Source organism: Scardinius erythrophthalmus, assembly GCF_964197995.2.
Source record: "Scardinius erythrophthalmus genome assembly, chromosome: 3".
Classification (NCBI taxonomy): domain Eukaryota; kingdom Metazoa; phylum Chordata; class Actinopteri; order Cypriniformes; family Leuciscidae; genus Scardinius; species Scardinius erythrophthalmus.
Window position 1 is genome coordinate 28,121,623 of NC_138223.1, and position 21,351 is coordinate 28,142,973.

The following is a 21,351-nucleotide window of genomic DNA, read 5'->3' on the forward strand; positions in this document are numbered from 1 at the left end:
TGCCCTGTTACAGTGTTTTCTTCCTTTTTATTCACATATTTTTAAACAATTACTTTATTTGTGAAAAATACTGTAATAGGATTGCAGATTCAAGAAGTTGCCATCTAGAGTACAAGCATGTTTATTTTAAGGATTTGTTTTCTAATTTATTTCTAATTTATTAAATATTGAAACAAATATAAAGTATATACATTTATATCAGCCATCGGCCACCCTGCTCTCTAAGATATCGGCATCGGCCATCAAAAAAACAATATCGGTCGACCACTACTTACAGCAGACTGACAAACTAAATTGCATTGGTTGAATTGTTCACCTCAAGACCAATGTGCACTACTAACTAAGTAAATGGGGTCAATTTGGATTGCATACTGACTTAATGAATCTTGAAATTTTGTTGGTCACATAATTATGTTCTGCAATAATTCAAAAGCCAATATAAATATATTCTTAGCTTTTTGACGAGGGAACCAGGATGATGCTACTGTAACTTTGGTTTTGCCTACAAAAGAATGTCATCCCTGCTGCAATCTATTAGACCAATGAGAAATAGGCTAGTTAAGGGAATAATTTTGATTATTATTTCAAATAAATAAAATTTTGTTATTGATTAGGGGTGGTAATCTTTTGGAATCTCTCGATTTGATTAAAATCGATTCTTGGGGTCACGATTCAATTAAAAAAAACGATTCTCGATTTTGATTCAATATGTATTTGTTTTTGAATTTATGTAATTTATTTGGTTGATATCTGGCAACCCTTCACTGGAGCTTTACTTAAGAGAGGAAAGAGGTCAGAACTGAAGACAGTAGATAGAAGGAGAGCAGGAGTATGCAAACTGAACAGCAGCTACTGTAAGTGGAGTTATTTAATAAGGTACTTACCTTATTAAGAGAGAATCCGGTGGAGACTGAGACGCCATCGCTGCTCAGCCTTTTATATTCGCCTCTCACGGCTTGAGCACTCACATGTCTTTTGCATCAGCAAAATGTGTGATTATCATTGGCCAAGTATTTGGAGTTGGAAAAATCCTAATACTCGCTGTTGCAATCTCAATATTTAGTGATTTAACCTCAGGTACAGGATATGTTTATATGCTTTTACAAGCAGGTATTGTCCGTTATCATGGCAACCGCTTACACATCCACGTTGAACGCGCTTCTCATTGTGTAAAAACGACAAAAAAAAAGTGCCGGACTGCCAGTAATTATACATTATTTAAGGATATTTTTTTTTATTTGTTAAAGGGATAGTTCACCCAAAAATGAAAATCACCCCATGATTTACTCACCCTCAAGCCATCTTAGGTGTATATGACATTCTTCTTTCTGACGAATACAGTCAGTTATATTAAAAAATGTCTTGCCTCTTCCAAGCTTTATAATGGCAGTGAATGGCCGTTTCTGTTTTGAAGTCCATAAAAGTGCATTCATCCATGATAAAAGTAATCCACACGGCTCTGGGGCATTAATAAATGCCTTCTGAAGTGAAGCGACGCATTCGTGTAAGAAAGAAAAATCCATATTTAAAAAGTTATCGACTAAAATAACTAGCTTCCGGCAGATGGACTACGCAAGTCGACTTACGCCAAAAGAGTAACACTTGACGAGGTAGGAGTAGCGTAAGCTTTGATGCCTCTTGCGGTTAAAACTAATAGGGCTGGGCAACAAACTCAAGCACCTCCGACATTTCTCTTTAAAAATTGTCGTTTTAGACTTCTAATTCGTGACTGGTATTTAGTTTTGGTCTATCCTCTGCGCTTCCGCGTTTGTCATTATGTGTGCGTCAAGGGTTACTCTTTCGCCGTAAATCGATGTGTACGGCCGTGTGCCGGAAGCTAGTTATTTTAGTCGATAACGTTTTAAATATGGATCTTTTTCTTACAACGAACGCGTCTCTTCACTTCAGAAGGCCTTTATTAATCATCATGGGGTAATTTTCATTTTTGGGTGAACTATCCCTTTAAATATTGATATGGAACTGCTTAATTTGTCCCCCGTTGCAAGCCTGTGCATTCTCTAAACTGGTGCTGCACTGTTCTTTGTTTTGTTATTAGCAAACCTTTAGAATTATAGTTTTTTTTTTTTTTTATGAATCAATTCGAATTGTTAGAAGATAGAATCGTGATTCATATGTTAAAGGTACCTTAAAAATATACAGACTTTTGTGTGCGCACGAGAAACACGAGGCATCTCCATTACAATTTCCGGTTTATGTAGCCTATACTATAACCTATTTCTTTTGTGTGTAAAAATTTGGCTTTCGTTAGGGCAGTATATAATATCACAGGCTTATGTCCGCTTTAACACATCCTCTGTGATGGCCGAGAAACCGTATCGTGAAATGGGTTAATGGTGCAATACGGCTGTGTGCATTGACATATTTGCCAATGTTTCTTGTGCGCAAGCGAAAGTGTGTCTATTTTTTATTTATTTTTTGGAAAAGGTCCCTTTAGTGGCTCCGTAGTTCGAAGTATAATCTGTTAAATACTTACACAAAGTGCATTTACTCTAAATCCATTTGTGGTTTATTCTAAATGAATCTAAGTAGAGGGAAAGCTCATATTTCTTGTTTTATTATTTTTTTCAGTGCATTGACACTGTATCAATCCTCCAGAGAGCCAGAGTTGAATAGCCTGTAAAAAACAGTTTAGTTTAGTTATATATGAAATATAACTAAAAAACACAAAGAAACTAAAGCTATGCATATTTTTTTAATGCATAATGTCATCACGTTTTCTCTGATATCTGAGCTGCTGAAATATTATTTATATTTATTTTATGTTCCTTGAAACATGATTCATATCATATTTTTCCTTTGACACATGCATGGTTGCTGTTGGCTTATCAGCTAAACTATGTCTCTCTCAGTCACAAATCCATGCCTTGAACTTAAAATGTCACTATTATGCTTTTTTGTATATTACTACTATACATCGTTAGATCGAGATATCGCAATATAAAAATGTGGCGAAATGTTTGAATTTTTGAAAATGTAGCTAGCTGAGTAAGATTTCCCTGTAACTGACAGGAAACATGATCTAATAATGTGTCATCATCACAAGTGTCTTACTTCACGTTACCAATCCCGTCTCCTCCCTACTGACAGCCAAGGCATTGTTTTCTTCCATGGTTGTGTAACCATGTCAACATAGTTGATCATAGACATCTCTGAACAAAGATTCCTTGTGTGAGGTAAACGTGTTGAATGCCAACATTCCATGTCAGTTATTCCGTCTGAGTTGTAGCTCGAATGCAACTACTAGGAAATGTATGTCGTCTGAAACTACCCTGTTACGAATAGCATAGCTTAGTTCCGTGATCAGTACAACATTAAACATGTTGATTCTAGTTCTATTTTTTGGCTTGTGTCATGAAATATAACTTTCTTTTGACATTTGCACTTTCATTGTTACTGTACATGGAATAAGAGCCATGCGTCTCAGAACTATATTGTCCTTCTTCTAATATTACTAGGCAACAGTTTTATGAAATAGTTTTCAGAAATTGCATTAATAAATGTTTTTAGAAATGTGGGAAAATGTTAAGAATCTTTATCAAATATCAAACTTAAATATCTTATCAAGTTTGTTTTTGTTTAATTGTATACATTTGTGAAATGTATTTATGAATATAACTTTGTATTGTGTATATAGCTAAAAAATACACTACTGTTCAAAAGTTTAATAAATATGATTCACAAGAATAATATGACATATTACAATTGAATAACTGTTTTCTTTTTTAATTTATATTCAAATGTTTTTTTTTATTTTTTTTCCTGCACTGTAAAAAAAAAAAAAAAAAAAACTTAAGTTACGTTGCTACCTTAAATTTGTAAGAACAATCAGCTGTGCTATATACAGTAAGTCATCTAAACTAAAATTATATTAAAGGGATAGTTAATTACTTTCATTAACTACTGACCCTCATGTCGTTCCAAACTTGTAAGACTTTCGTTCATCTTCTGAACACAAATGAAGATCTTTTTTTAATGAAATCTGAGAGCTCTCTGTCCCTCCATTGACCGCTACGCAACTGACACTTTGATGCTTAAAAAGGTAAATAAAGAGATTGTAAAACGAATCCATATGAATTGAGTGTTTTAGTCCAAATTTTCTGAAGAGACAATCGCTTAATATGATGAGCAGACTGAATTTAGGCTTTTATTCACTTAAACGTGGTAAACGTAAGCTCAAGGATGTTTGCTTGGCATGCCAGAACCAATTAGGCCTAGGTTTATTTTCGTGTTACGCTGCACATTTGAGCTTCTGCAAGAATGAATGAAGTTATAATCAATGAAGTTTGTTCCCGTGCAACAAGCAGGTTCGGTTGAGCTTCTGTTTGTGTTCGCTGATCGATGTTATATGTGAATAAAAGCCTAAATGAAATCTGTTCATCATATAAAGCGATTCTATCTCTTCAGAAAATTTGGACTAAACCGCTCAATTCATACGGATTAGTTTTACGACCTCTTTATGAACGTTGCGTAGACTGTCAGCGGAGGGACTGAAAGGTACCAGATTTCATAAAAAAATCTTCATTTGTGTTCCGAAGATGAACGGAATTCTTACAGGTTTAGAACGAGTAATGACATCATTTTCACTTTTGAGTGAACTATCCCTTTAATTACATTAAACTGCTATATATATATATATATATATATATATATATATATATATATATATATATATGTATATGTGTGTGTGTGTGTGTATATGTATATATATATATATATATATATATATAATATTATTATTATTATTATCATTATTATTGTTGTTGTTGTTGTTATTATTATTATATATATATATATATTTTTTTTTTAGCAGCAATTACTCTAGTGTTCAATGTAAAAAATACATTTCTTCTTATCAGCAATGTTAAACACTGCTGTGCTTCATTTTTTATTTATTTTTTTTGATAGAAAGTTCAAAAGAACACTTTATTTGAAATAGAAATATTGCTGACCCTAACCATTTGAATGGTAGTGTCAATCAAAAGGCTTTTTTTAATTTTTTTTAAAGAGATCTCTTAAATTGTTAGGGATGTTTGTTCTGTCTCAAGTCTGCATACTACTTTAGAAGTATTTCTCAAGCAGAAGTTTGGTTAAACAAATAAAACACAAGCCTATTTTCGGTATCTGCATGATCCACTTCATGCCCCTTAAACCCAAACTAGCACTCCACAACTTTGTTTTTCCGCCTCTTGAGCCGAGTGCTACTCCACACGTACACACAACAGGGCTTTTTTTTTTTCTTACCATGATTTGTTAAGCATTTAGTGTGAGGCTTAGGTCTAAGAGCATATAATAGGATGTATTGGTCCAAATAGCCTGTCGAGTTGTATCCTGTTGTTGTTATTGATCTGTCAAGCTTGTAACAGCGCTCCGGTGAGACTGAGTAGCCTGTAATTTGGTGGGTGGTTAAATGTGCCCTGCTGTCTCAGCTTCTGTTGCCATTGATCATATGTGTGTAGTGTAAGCTATTTTACCCACTGAAACAAGTGTCCCCATACAGTAGAAATTAAAGACTTCTTTGAGGTTGGTCATCTTTGAAAGTTTTAAGCTCCCTGCTCTGAGTGCCATTCATCTGTGGAGAACTGAGCTCTGTGGAGAACAGACACAAACATGCTTCTGTAGTCTCAGTATTTAAAAATGGGATAGTGGTAGTAAGTAGCTTAAGTCTTCATACATTTTGGGTCCAAAGTGAATTAAGTTTCTGTTGAGGCTATTATGTCATTTTTGCGTTGTAGCCATTCTCATTATGTCATTTCTCCACATTGTTGCAGGTACAGGAACCTTTGGAAGGGTTTTTCTGGTGAAGGATAAAAAGACAAGAGGTTTCTTTGCTCTGAAGGCGATGAAGATCCCAGATGTTATTCGTCTAAAGCAGGAGCAACACGTACATAATGAGAAAGAGGTTTTGATGGAGGTGAACCATCCTTTCCTTGTCAGACTGTGAGTAAACACTACACAACATTAACAAATAGGCTAACAGAATTGAGAACACTGTTTAATACACTGTTATCTCATAAACATACAATGGGTTATGATCTGAACTCAGAAGTGAAGACCAGGAGACTTGGTTGTATCTTCAGCAGGATTCTTTATTGAGAACACGAGCTGTCTGTAGCTGCAGTCATCAAGTCTAACTAAGGCAGTGTACATTGTAGTTTATATATATTTAGAGGGCAGTGCTTAGAAATGGAGACAAAGCACCTGGGTGACGACCTTAAACAAAGCATGCAAATGAAGTATACAGCTATAGGAAACTCTTCAAAATTAACAAACTAGACTCTAGAGTGTTGCCAATCCTAATCCAATCAGCATAACTATTCAAAGACTGGGACAGGGGCTCCAAGAGCCAAAGGGTGAGAGTCTCAGTAATCTGACTCATTTAACTTACAATAGAGAGAAAAGGACTGGCAGGAATCTCTTGCTGGAAACGTTGCTTAACAGCTGATATCTTCATCATAACCTTAAATGCTAAATTCAGTGTACTCTACCTTAGTTTTTCATGTTATGTTATTTAAGGACATAAGATCAGCAGATCTTATACAGATTCTTAAATTTGTAACTCCACAGTATAAACATTTCAGTGTGCTGTAAACATTTAAACGTGCTGAAGTACCAAACATATCAATGTCAAATGTTGTTTGACCAGCTACAATCACTTTAGTCAATTCAGAACATTGGATTTGCTATATTTAAACCTATTAGGGTTAGGGTTATTATTAAATATTTCTAAATATAGATACTGATCTATACTTGTGGTTCTCAGCCAGGGGGGCCTCAAGAAAAAATCAAGATATTTCTTATTTTAATTCAACCCCTTAACAACTTTTTTCTTTTCTTTTGAAGAACGAGGGATATATTAGAACAAACCGGGATATATGAGGTAGCCTAATTTTAAAAGTATGATTTCTAGACCTGGAAAAGTAAAAAAAAAAAAAATGAATAAAATTGTATTATTTAATTGTGTAATGCTTTAGTAATTTAAGTCCAAGTCTAATAATGTACAGCTTTTAGCCTGTCTGCCTCCAAGCTCATGGCAAGTACTTGTACCATATTTACAAATCACATGTAAATATGATGTGGACATTTTTTTCAGGTACTGGACGCATCACGATGATCGCTTGCTGTACATGTTGATGGAATACGTGAATGGTGGTGAACTCTTCAGCTATTTACGCAGCCGAGGACGTTTCAGTAACAGCACCGGAATGTTTTACTCAGCTGAAATCGTGTGCGCCATTGAATACCTTCACTCCAAAGAAATAGTCTACAGAGACCTGAAACCAGAGAATATACTGCTGGACAGTGAGGGGCACATTCGACTGACAGATTTCGGGTTTGCTAAGAAGCTCACAGAAAGGTATGTTTTCATTGGTTATCTATACAATATTTGTGTACATGCAATATACAGTATACATACTGTTCAAAAGTTTGTGGCTGGTAAGATTTGTTTTATGTTTTTGAAAGAAGTCTCTTATGGTCACCAAGGCTGTAGAATATACAAATTTTGTGATATATTATTACAATTTAAAATAGCTGTTTTCTGTTTTAATATTATGTTTTCTATTTTTTATTCTGAAAGATGATCCTTCAGAAATCATTTTAATATGCTTTGGCGCTCAAGAAACAAGAAATGTATTCTTATTATCAATGTAGAAAATAGTTGTTCCATTTAATGGTTTTGTGGAAATGGTCATAGAATTTATACAAGGTTGAATTATGTGCTAATGTGCTCGTTAAAGTGCTCAGAGTCCAAATACCAATACCGTGAAGGATTAGAGCTGCAGACAGTTGTGTAGGTTCTCATATTTAGTCTCTAAAAATGGCATTGGTGCATTCCTACCTCAAACAGTCAACATATGATGGAATTTGACTGCAGATATCACACCTTTTTTCTATTTGTTGAATTAGTACATTGAAGTATACAATTTCTGCTTAATGCACTCCTAACATTGTTGGGTGTAATGCATAACTAAGTCATTTTCCTCTGAAAAAGTAAAGCAAGGGACTACTAATATTTTTTCTGTCATTTAAAGGGTTAGTTCACCCAAAATTGGAAAAACAAATTGTCATCAATTACTCACCCTCATGTCGTACCAAACCTGTAAGACTTTCGTTCATCTTTGAAATGAATAAAATCTGAGCGATTTCTGTCCCTCCATTGACAGTCCACGCAACTACCAATTTGTTGCTTCAAAAAAGTTTATAAAGAGATCATAAAACTAATTAATATGAATTGAGTGGTTTAGTATAAATTTTCTTGATCACTTTATGACGAACAGATTAAATTTAGGCTTTAATTCACATATAAACATTGATCAGCAAACCTAAACAGAAACTCAAACATGCTGCGTAACAAAATAATGAACCTAATTTTCCGTATCTGATCTGTGCGTTGATGAATGTTTATATGTGAATAAAAGCCTAAATTAAATATGTTTATCATATAAAGTGATCGTGTCTCTTCAGAAAATTAGGACTAAGCTACTAAATTCACATGGATTAGTTTTACAAACCTCTTTATAAACTTTTTGAGGCGTCAAAGTGGTAGTTGCATGGACTGTCGATGGAGGGACCAAAATCTCTCAGTTTTAATTAAAATATGTCCATTTGTGTTTTAAAAGATGAACAAATGTTATATGGATTTGGAACGACGTGAGGTTAAGTAAATGATGACAGAATTTTCATTTTTGGGTGAACTATCCTTTTAATTACAGTTACTTCTGATGTAATTGCATTAAATCAACCCTCTACGGACACACTGAAGCTTGAGTCGCCATTGGCTAGTACATTTTTTATTTTACTCGCCAGACTTTTTACATGAAATGCAAGAACAATGCAAGTGAAAAAAAAAAATTATACATAAATATAAAATATAATTTCAAACACTATTAAAGACAAGTAAACAGTCCGTAATAAAATAAGAGCAAGTAATCAAACTACAAGCAATAGCACAAATAAAAACAATAGAATAAAGATACAAATTTTAATTGCTTTTCATGTTTTTCAGGTAGATCTAACAGTAGTTAGATACAGATTAGGTAGATTAGGTACAGAAATTGAATAAAGTAATCAAATGTAAAATAACACTGCATAGTTTCACTGTATAAATTAAAAATATATTAATCTTTATTAAAGTTACAAAGTTATTTAGTTTTTTTTTTTTTTTTTTGCAGTTCTTTTGTTGTTTTAAACATTAACATTAAAAACACAGACAGCAGTAGGTATATTAGGCTGCTGTCACTTTAAGACATCATGCATGGATCCAATATACTGATAATGTTACACATGCATTTTCTATCAACTGTTTACGTTCACAAGAAGACGTGAAAGAGCTCAAATCAGTATTTCGTCACTTTCATGACGATGCAGCACTGGCCCGATCAGGGCCGTGACAGTTCTGTCAACTCTTGGTCATCAGGCAGTCCTGTCGAGCCCTGCACTTAGATCTAGCGTGTCAATTCTCTTTACATGGCATGTGTAAAAGCCTCATCTCTCGTGTGAGAGAAAGCGACAAAGGGTGCTCTGCTCTCAGCCAAGCGATGGTGCATAAAGCTTTGCTGACAATGAAAATTTATTTTCCCTCTAACTCAATCTCAGGTAACTGAAATCATACAATTTACTAGCCATTGGCTATTTAAAGACATTTTTAGTCACCTAGCATGAAATTTGGTCGCATATGTGAGTAATTTACTTTCAGTGTAGAAGGTTGTAAATGCTGTATAGTCTATAGAAACAATATGTGATTTAACATCACAATTTCATGTGTATTGTTAAAATGTATGTTTTTAATTTAACATTCTCCCTTTAAAGGGGCTATATGCAACTGTTTCCCCAAAATAAACGTAACAATAGCCTTTTTATTTGACCATGTATGACTCAAACATCTCCTGATGAGCATACTGACACCTTGTCTGCTCACAGTGGGTGCACCTATAAGCCTGTATCCTATTTTTCCTATTTTCTGTCGGGTCGGATTTTTCGCGCGCTGTCTGCAGATGTGACGTCAAGCGCGTTCATGTTAAACGTTTCAGATCACTCTGCCACCACCGCTAGTCAGCAAACAAACTTAGTTTCTCAAACAATATATGCATTTGACTGTTCTTACCTCTGTAAACATAATGTTGACTTCTTTGCAGCGGATGACTTGTGAAGTGTGCACGTACGAGAGCGAGCAGAAAGGAAGAGCAGTTCCGTTTTTTGGCCACAGGTGTCAGTCGCGAGTTTAAATTTCAGAAAAAAGCATATAGCCCCTTTAAATACTTAGTCAGTTCAAAAATAATGTATGCAATTTTATATTATTTTATTTAAAATAATTAAAAGAGAAGTTTCATGCTCCTTGTTCAACTGGTCGAGGTTGATATGGGATTTAGAAAGTAAGTAATAAGTAATGCAATACTTTTTAGAGAGGGTAATTAGTACAGTAATCTAATTACACTGTTGAAGATGTAATGAGTAGCTAGTAACTATTACTTGGTAACACTTTAGTTTAGGGTCCAATTCTCACTATTAACCTGTTGCTTATTAGCATGCATATTACTAGGATACTTGCTGTCTATTAGTACTTATAAATCATATATTAATGCCTTATTCCGCATGACCATATTCTACATCCCTTAATCCTACCCAATACCTAAACTTATCAACTACCTTACTAACTATTAATAAGCAGTAATTAGGAGTTTATTGAGGCACAAGTCGTAGTTAATAGTAGAGATGCACCGATTACAATTTTCTGGGCCGATTCCGATTTCCGATTTTTCATTAAGTTTGACCTGCCGATGCCGATTTTAGCCGATTCCGATTTCTTTTTTTCTAACCACTTTACAGCACACACAAATATTTATTTTATATCTTTTCTGTAATAGAACATTTTACAATTTGCATACATATTTTTTTGAACAGATAAACGCTATAAAATAGAACTATATAAATTACTCCAGGTGTGGGTAATTCAAGCATCTAAAGTGCAGTGTTATGGAAGAACCATTTCCTTTTCACATTCAATATCCAATATTTTTTTATATATGTATTTAGCAAACTAAACGTCTGTATGAAAACAGGGAATGGCAATAAAATAATAAAATAAAAAATAAATAGCCTTGCAGTATAAAGATATTTCTCAAAGCACTCACACACAGGCCTATTGCAATCACTTGTACAAACTGAATAATAAAACAAGTTTAAATGGGTACATTTTCTATAAATATTAGTCTTCGTTTTCTTTTCTGACATAAAACACGCAAATTCTGTGCATTTTGGGCGCTTTTTTGTGAAACCCTATTTAGGCTATTTTATCCATTTAATTGAGCGTGAGCAGTGCAGCAAATAGACGCGCTTCACTGCTCGCGACGCTCCTGCTTGACGCTCACGCGCTGCTCCCGCTCCCGTTGTGAAAGCACTCATCGATTAACATGCACGCTGAGAAAAAAAAATACGCACTTGCGGTCTGAACGGACGTAATTCACGAAGTTTCCTACATGTGTGTTCCGTGTGCACCGTGTGCACGTGTGATTCTGATGTTGCGCGATGCTAATCATGCGGCGCCCGAGTGCATTTGACCGGCATAAAATCGGCATTTGTCAGACTGACCGGCCGGTCGCCGGTCACGGCCGATCACGTGAAAATCGGCCAATTCCGGTCACTAGCCGATCAATCGGTGCATCCCTAGTTAATAGTTAGAATTGAACCCTAATCTAAAGTGTGACCATGTATTTTTTTTTAGAGTAATTTACCCAACACCTACTCTTGAGGAGTATCTATTGATGTTGTGAAATCTCTTTTAAATGCATTAACCAGGGAGAGAAATAGCTGAGCGGCAGTTATCTGAAGTGTGCGTCCTTGATGATTATAGTTGATTTTAAGATTGGCATGCTCCAGAATTTTTACATTCTTTTCATGGCATTTTAACATTCCTAGTGTTTTCATTGTCAAATTAAATGTAAACCATACGTCCTGCATTGCTGAAATTCTGTAGGCGATCAAATTCATTTCAGGTTTTTTTTCTGAATCTCAGCTGTGATGTTAGGGTATGTAGAATGGGCTCAGAAACAAACCGCCACGTCACTCTTCATCCTTCAAAAATCCCTCTTCTTTTATTCTTCACTCATACAGTGTGACTTCCCCTACAAAAGTCTTAAAGAAGTGCTTCTCTGTGGGTATTCAAGCTGTCCTAATATGAGCCTCTTTAACAAAAAAGGCGGCTTTGTTTGGCCCCAGAGCATCCACCAACCTACCGTTATTAATTATGAAAAAAGGGAGTAACCTTTTTGAAATTGAAAATCCCTCTGGTTGTGCCCTCTCTATTATCTTTCAAATAAAAAAGAATGAGAGATTGTGTGTTGTGTGTTTGTTTGTATGTTTGTGTGTATCCATCTGCAGTGCAGAGTACTGCAGTCAGTGCTTTTTCAGAGCAACCCATGACCCCTCTGGTGTGTATGCATAATGGGTCATGGTTCTGTTTCTCTGTACATGGGGAAGGGGCACAGTACAACGAGGGCCTGAATGTGATGCGCAAGTGACCCACATATAGAAACTCAAACCAGTGCCACTAGTCCAGTGGGGAACACAGCGGTCCCTTCAAGCAGCAGCTTTGGATTTTCCAGTTTGAGTAGATAACATTTAGATAGATTGTCATGTGGCAACAATGCCATCTGGTGGCTATTGTTGCATTTGGCATTACAGACCGGGATATTTGCTGTTTTTCTTGATTGATGGCCATTTAAAGTGGCTGTATTGTTAAGATCAGGACAGGATGAGGACTTTGGAAATCTGGTCCTACAACAGGCATGACAGGGTTTTTTTTTTGGGGGGGGGGTCTTGTTTTTTCTTTTATCTTGTCAGATTGTCTGCTCAAGATGAGAGCTTATTGTTGTACCACAGTTACTGATGGATTGCAGGGTTCTTATTGTGGTCGTATTTGTAGTTGAAGGAGGGAACTTGTCAAACGGTAGCTGCACAGCTTTGAGAGGCCAATCAAAAAGAAAACATAAAAAGGAATAGGAGAAAAGTCACCATCACAACAGCGTTGACATCCTAAAGGTCCATTTTGAAAATTCGGCTGTGAATTTTGAGATGTTTACACACTTGTTTCAGCTAGGACAATGACAAAGAGTTACGGATAAAGGTAGGGCAGGCAATTATTTTCATAAACACTTTTTTACGTATCTTCTGTGGAAGTCTCAGGACATTAGTTTCGATGATACGATGTCCTACCTGCCTGTCAGCATATGTCATCAGTCACACATTCCATGAGGCTATGCAGAGTTGTAGACAGACAGTCACTGAGCACTGCAAACAAACAGCAGCCACCTTTTAAGACCCCGATACTTCAAGCGAAACTGAAGAACAAACTGATGTGGCGTAATTTCAAACAAATCAGGCCAAAACGGAGTTCATTTGGAGTTAATTTTGGGTGTTCAAAACATCGTCAAAGTAAACTTTCTGGAAAAGTTTGCTACTGTCTGTAAAAGTGCTATATAAATAAACGTGATGTGACTTTACTAGAGTGCCGAATTGCAGAGCTCATGCAAACATATCCACTTTGCTATGATCACATGCTTTTCTTATGCTTTATTAAAATGCTTGCTGTTTTCTTAATTTTGTTGTGTGTTTATTTTGTTATTGAGAGGAAAGCATGCAGCACATATTTACATATTCTATAGCCTACATAATCTAAACGCTGCTCTCAGCAGTGTAGGCATCTTTGGATGGTCGCTAACAGTATATCACGGGTCATGTATTTCAAACTTCGTTTTACTCCTATAAGCAAAGAATGGAAAAAATCTTTGCCGTGATTATATCGAGGCCTTTACAGTTCCTCCTGAACTAAAACAACAAGCTTATGCTGTGTTCACACCATGTCGTAACTGTAATTACAAGATGGCAACCGGTGAAGTTCTACCCAGAGCTGTTCACTTCCTCAGACTCGGATGTATGCGTTTCTCTTGCAACACTATCGACGCCTAAATTAAACTGCAGACGTCAGGTGGTACAAGTAAGTGCTTTATACGTTGTTTACGTTCATTAATATTGTAATGTTATGTGCTTTGAGACATGAGGTAATTTAACGCTGTCTCTCATGCCGCTTTGCAGACTGCTGTGCGCGTTCTTTTGGAGGAGACTTTGGAGGCTTGCTATTGCTAGCCTCTCCGAAATTGACTATCCTGCCTTTAAATAAAACAGGCTTACATTTTGTAGACACAAACACAGCCATACAGGCAAACATATTGTTAAGTGAGTCATCAGGTGTTCTTATCTTAATAACAGGAACTGATCTTGATAACAGGATCAGTTTCTTCACTGCTCCTATTAGTATGCAGTCTGATATAATTAGTGTAAACATAAATCATCAGAGCCAATTGAAAACCATGTCACACCAAACTTCTCTTGCGGTTCATTGAAATGCTGTTGTGAACTGACACTGAGAGGCTTCAGTTAACACAAGGGAGACTAATCCTCTCTATTACAGAGAGAAGGATTAAAACTATGCAGCTGAGCACAGAAAGATAAAGAAAGAGACTAAAATAGAGAGCAAGAAAATAAGGAAAAGAAATACTGTGAGATATGCACGCAATTTGTTCCAGGCTCTCTAGCGTTTAAGTTTCCTGCTGTCATCATGGCAGCTTTAGGATAGCATCGGCAGTAGTATGGCCCGATGAGCATGCATATATATATATATATATATATATATATATATATATATATATATATATATATATATATATATATATATATATATATATATAATAAAGAGAGAGAGAGAGAGGGAGAATAGAAGGGCCAAGCACTGAACCCTTAGGTACCCCAGTTTTGTGATGCGATTTAAACACCCCTTGAAGAAACTTGAAGAACCTATCTACCCATCAGATGACCTAAAATTCTGCACTCATGCAATATGCTTTGTCCCTCTATCAAATGATTCATTAGCTGAAAAAGGTTATAGACCTGAAAGCTATAATTATCAAAAGGTTAAGTGGAATCCTTTTTTTTCTGTTAAAACTGCAAGCGCAAAATACATTTTTGTTTTACAATTTTTATACAGAATGATTAGTCAACAATTTTCTGATCTTTTACATAACTCACAAAGCTCTTTTACATATTTACGTATCCTTATTGACATTCTGGTATCAACAGCTACAATCTTATAATTCTATTACAAATGGCAGCCATTTGCTGAAGGACAGGTCAACAGACTCATTTATTGACCAGCCCCATGGCCCCAAACAAACACAGATATGTCATTTCACCCCATGGAGCTGCAACTTCTCTGTGTCATCAGAAACCCTCTACTACAAATAAAACATGGTGTAGTGGGCTTTCACCCTGGCTTCTAGCTCAATATACAGTTACACTTATAGTATCCTTGGCTTGAAGTGGATATGCTGTCTCTACCTTAAACCAGCCAATATAATCCGTTCCAGATAGCCAGCTGTCATAAGGTGTACTGTAATTACACCCCTCTGTGTGCTATCTCAGCAGTCACTGCAGTAGCTGGGCTATGTCATATGGCTATGGTTATATCTCTATTTTTTACTGTGTTAAATATATAGGCAAAAAAAAAATATATATATATATATATATATTTCGGTAAATATCTATGTAATAGTGTGATAATGTACATTAACAAAAAATAAACCTCCAACCCTTCTTTTTTTTAACGTAGCACTGGGGGGATTTTTAATCATAGTTAATTTAATGATAAAATTACTATTGTAAAGATACTAATAATACTAATAATATTGCATGTTAGTTTTTTGGAAATTTGACTGTAAAGCACTGAGGTTGAATTGAGATGCAGATACAATTAAGCAATAAGCCCCGCAAAGCCGTGTTTTACAGTGGATTTAGAACAGCTAAGGGGCGTTGTTAGGCACGACGCGGAGCGGATTTTTGTTCAATTTTATCTGCATATCTCTCAATGTAGTTCCAAAGAGGTTGATAAGCAACACATGCAGCAACAAAGAATCACAAACAGCAGTTGCACAGTAAAGGCCCTTGCACACTGAGTCCGAAATTCGCCTCCGAAATCTTCGCGCGTTAAAAAATAAATACGACCTCACGTTATGTCAATCACGCTTGCACACTGCCTCCGAAACTTTCGTCCGTCAAAAAAAAAAATCCGAATCAGGTTGGATTTTCTGCGTTTTTTCGCATCCGTTACAAGCATTTTGAATGGTGTTTTGACAATTCATAGCCACCGAATCACGAATGCGAAAAAACGCATGCGATAATTTCGGACTCAGTGTGCAAGGGCCTTAATACTAATGTAATGCGACCACAGGTGTATGTTTGTTGAGTAATTTACAACGGCTTCGAACGCGGCTCAACCATTCAGAATCAAGGACTGGAACTATCCGTTTTATAATTTACTTTTATTAACAACAGTATTGTGCAAAAACCCAATTTTTGTAGGGAAATTTAAATATTCTACTCTCATTAAATGTTGTTCTCATTGTTCTTCTATAGTATCATACTGAACTGAACAACAGCTTCGGTGATTATAAAATGAGCGCTCTCTACTTGCTTTTTGTAATTCAGTCACAATTTGAAGAAAAGTTGTTGTTTTTCATGAGGCTTTGTGACTTCCTACTTTTTTCCATATATTAGGGAGTGGAAATGGCTAATAAGTCAATAAGTGCTCCTCTGCTGCCATCTACTGGTTATAGTGGTAATTTCATGTCTTTTTTTAATAAAAGTGTTTGTTTGCCGTGGAATGTTAGTTTTCTTACATCTTTAAACTTCATTTTACAAATCATCACATTAAAAATAACATTAAAATTTAGGGATGCACCGATACTGAGCTAATGTACTCGTACTCATAAAAATGCTCCGATACCAACAACCGATACCAGGCAGCGTTTGTACATTTCTGTCCAGATAAAGAAATACTGACAACAGAGAGTATAATGGGGATAAAAAATATTAAATGAAATATAGGAACACCTATAGCTGTGGTGCGAGAGCTGATAAGAGAAAAATGTGCAGTGGATTGAGCGCACAGCGGGACAGATGCGCGAGCGGGTCGAGCGCATCCCTTTTTCACAGATGTCAGTGGCAAAGAAAGTAAAACGAGGCATGTAACTTATTATTAACGTTAACTTCTATTGAATGCTCTTGTGATTGCTGATCATTCACTCAGCACGTTATTTGGATTAAAACTAAATTGTATGTGTGTAAAACATGAACTGTTACCTGATTTATGTATAACGAGTGGTTCTCTACATTATTACTTACAGGATGTTTGCAGGCCAAGCAGTGTCACATACAAGAAGTTCCAACACAAACATCCAAAGCGCTGAATTGAATTGTCTTTTACGTCTTGTGCTTGAACGGACGAATTCACACAAAATTATGTGAAAACGTCTGTCTTGGCAAGTATCCTAGTAAACAAAGTCGGTTAGGCTATATCTCAAGTGAACGTAGACTGTATATTCAAATGGGGTCCGTGCATTCGGTCTTAAAGGGGCAGCAGGTTTTAATGTTTTAATGTTCAATCAAACAAAGGACAAATAAATTACTCACTGCTCTTGACTAAAATAAAAAGATCCATATATATTTAATTTATACAGTAATGAATATGCAGTGTTTTTTTCACATTTGATTGGTTACTGTAGTTTCAGAATTGGAATAAATAATTGATATTTCACTTGTTTCTAAACATTTGTACCACTGACCCAATCTTTAGCACTGAGCCCCTCTGGAGCAGCTCTAAATATGTGCTGTACTGTTAAATGAAAGATAAAATCTGGTAGAGCAATATTTAGCAGGCTTTTAGCAAAAGCATTTTAGCAGGCTTTATTAAGCATGAAAACTTAGCCAACTAAGTTAGCTTAGCCAAATAATAATATGTATATTCTTTTGGTTTCTCTACCAGTACATTTAAAAATTACAAATGCAGTAAAAATACAGGTTACGGTATCGGTATCGGCGAGTACCAAAAATTACTGTATCGGTATCGGACTCATTCTGGAAAAAGTGGTATCGGTGCATCCCTAATAAAATTGGATAATATTTAGAGATTTGTAGTGTTGAAAAAAGTGATGCACTTTAAAAAGCCCTTGAAAAGTTTTTGACTTTCACTTTCAAAAGGCTGTACGAACCCTGAGATAAATAATGTAAAAACTTTGACTATTAGGCCTACTGCCACAATACAATGGTTACAGTTAGCGTTTCTATATTAAATCCATGGTGAATGATTTGTGGACTGGAAAGCCTTCTATAACTTGTTCATTCATGGCACAATGTCTCTCCTGGTTTCCACGTCAGCGCGGTTTTATATCCGTGGTTTATAACAGATAATTCTGCACCGAATTTGAATGCTTCACACTAGATCTTGCTGCGAACTCTTTCTCACTGGATCTCACAGCGCTGTGTAACGGTGTCGCATGTTCAAGATCGCACACAAGTTAACATGTTCTGAGCTCTGCGCTGTCTATTATTGCTCCGAGCTGATAATTTGTCGTTAATTTTCCATTTGATATTTTTTGAATGCAACTGGATTTTCTTATCAGTTGGGCAACGTGTTGGTGGGACCAGTGCGACCTCCAACAAAATGTAGTCGCACTGGCATGAAAAAAGTTTGGGGGTCAATAATAATTATTGCAATTATTATTTGCAATGACTGGCTGAGTACTTGTGCAAAAGACGTCAAGTTTTTATTTATTTGTTTGTTTGTTTGTTTGTTTATTTATCTATTTTGCGTGATAATATTATTATAAACATAGCAATTTGAGTGAAATTTTAACTAGAAACATTGACAAATTTAGGAATGTTTAATATTTAATATGTCCCATTTTTGCTTTACTGATCAAAGCACTCAGGCTGACATAAACTCCACATTGTGGGCAAAAACTGACGATTTGATGTAATCTAGCATGAACTGAGGATGTCCCAAAGAGGATAGTGTGCTCTAATGAAAGCAAGAAAATCTGACATTTTAATAAAGGTGTAGTCCACCCAAAAATGTAAATTGCAGGGATTAAAGTTCTTCGGCACTGCGACGGATTTCCGTTAATTGCAGAGAGTCTATGACGGATTTCCGTCAATATCAGGGTTCCCCCCTAACCTGGGTGCCAGCCCGAACCCCGCCCACAAAATTTTTTGGTCGGGAAGTTCGGTCTGGACTCGATCCATTGAGGAGTAATTATGCTCGGCTCCCAAAATGCCGAGCCAATCAAATTGCCAGGGCGGGCTTTAATCTATGATGGACAGATGATCTGCGGTTACGTAATCACCCACGTCATCAAAGAGCGGTTGGGTTGAATTAGTTTACAATAAAGATGACTGCCGCTGGAGAATTGAGATTTCACACTTACAAATAAGTCAGATAGAATAAATGCGTATATGAGATTTAACGAGTTCACACAAATAAGTCAGATAAATGCGTATATGACGTGCTGTCCGAGGAGAGGGCTGTGGGCTCGGTAGCCATTCTCCCCCCGTGTTCCTGGTTGTGAGAGAACAAGCCAAGACAAGAGTGAGGATTCGGGGTGGTGGAGGGATGCTGAAAAACTGTCAAGGAGTGTTAGGTAAGTTGACAGAGTGATTAAGCTTCCTCATGCTGATAGATAGGGTAACGTTAGACATGGTATTGTTTGATGACAAGTTGATATTGGATTGATTATTTGTACGTGCTCCTCCCGAACTTTGTTTATGAAACATCATGTGTAGATTCCGCCATCGCGTCTGTTATAGAAGATATTGACAGCGCATTCATTTTAAAAGAGGAACAGAGAGCCGCAACATTTTGTTGGTTGAAAATATGAATGAAGAACATAGTCATTTACTCCGTTGCTCTGATTGGTTGTAGGTCTATCCAATTGAGTGCAGAGTTTTTTGTTTTTTTCCTGGTTCGGTTGAGACACGCCCCATAATCAAAGCTCAATGGAGCAGTATCGGACTCACATTCTGACTAGAATATGAGTATGACGAAGTCAGGCTAGTTCCCCCCTGCCCTTATGTCTTAAATTCACTTTTCATAATTTTAAGGCTGCAAATATGCTTACATGTTTCACATAGTGTAATAAATGTCTTAATTTTAGTTTGAATGGGTCTTCAATTAAGGAAGGACGAGGTGTATTCACCCTGCTTAGGGGGATGTGATCAAAGCCTGGAGTGGAGCAAAAGCACGTTCCTCTCTCCACTCTAACACTTTGCGCGAATTATGGGTGTAACTTCCGTTAAGCTGTAAACAATCAGTGAAAAAGGCTCGCTCTATACACTTTTTTTACAATTACAGGTATTGCATACTGTGCCCATGAGATTAACATTATTACAATGTATTCCTATTTAACACATATACATGTTCTTTGCTAATTATTTAGCTCAATTTAACAACACAAGCACCTATAAAATATAACTCCATAATAGTAGTATTGTATAAATATTAATATTTGTATATGGTCCTCGAATATGTTATATTTCACCAGTATCAGCACTGGGAGTTTTCACTGTTCGTATCACTCCGTTTTGTCTGTGTTTACGCAACTTGCATCATTAAGCCAGTAGGTGGCGACAAGTGACTGCCTTTATGAGTGAGTATTTGAACCATTAAATGAACAGATTAGTCCAAAAACATTGATTAATTAAGGAAAAAACAGGTTGCTGAAACCAATCTTTCATGCTCATATAAATTGCTCATTTGCCTCTGGATACTGTATGCATGTCCCCGAACCCCCCTAGCAAGATCCCTTTAGCAAGGACCTCTGTTTGTATGACTACATCACAAAGAGTCAAGTCTTGTAAAATGATTAGATTGAAAACATTGAAATTTCACAAAAGTGTGTAAATAATAGAAATAAAGTTCAAAATGGCCTTTCTTTAAATGCAAATGTTCTTTGAGTATTTCATTTGTGAAGGTAAAGCATGTGCTCACTATACTCCTAATTACAAGAAGAAGAACATTTTCACACTGGGTGTGTGACAGGGTGTGGAATGGGGTTTGGCCGAGGAAAATTTTTCAGTCAAAAGATTTTTTTTTTTTTTGCTTTAATCCCTGAAATTGTCATAATTTAGTTTACTATATCAATTATGTAACTCCAAACTTGTAAAATATTATTTCTTCTGTGGAACATAAAATATATTTTGTGAGAAGTGTCTGTTTTTTTTTTGTTTTTTTTTGTCTTTAACATAAAACATGGTCAACTTCAAAAAATGTTGCTCTTTCTGTCCATCACTTTTTTATTATTTCTTTCTTTACAGGACCTGGACTCTATGTGGTACTCCTGAATATTTGGCTCCTGAAGTGATCCAGAGTAAAGGTCATGGGCGAGCTGTGGATTGGTGGGCTCTCGGTGTGCTCATCTTTGAAATGCTAGCAGGGTAAGACCAAATGTT

General features: G+C 36.0%; 1 protein-coding gene across 2 annotated transcripts in view; it reads left to right on the top strand.

Moving 5' to 3' along the window:
* The window catches only part of prkx (protein kinase X-linked), a 47,501-nt gene that overhangs the window by 11,363 nt on the left and 14,787 nt on the right, over positions 1 to 21,351 (top strand). Inside the window, exons 2-4 of one of the 2 annotated variants that reach the window (XM_081361802.1) lie at positions 5,790 to 5,958; positions 7,112 to 7,375; positions 21,217 to 21,336. In XM_081361802.1, coding sequence (XP_081217928.1) covers positions 5,790 to 5,958; positions 7,112 to 7,375; positions 21,217 to 21,336 — 553 coding nt within the window. The remainder of the gene's footprint in view (positions 1 to 5,789; positions 5,959 to 7,111; positions 7,376 to 21,216; positions 21,337 to 21,351) is intronic. The other variant, XM_081361803.1, reaches the window with a different exon arrangement.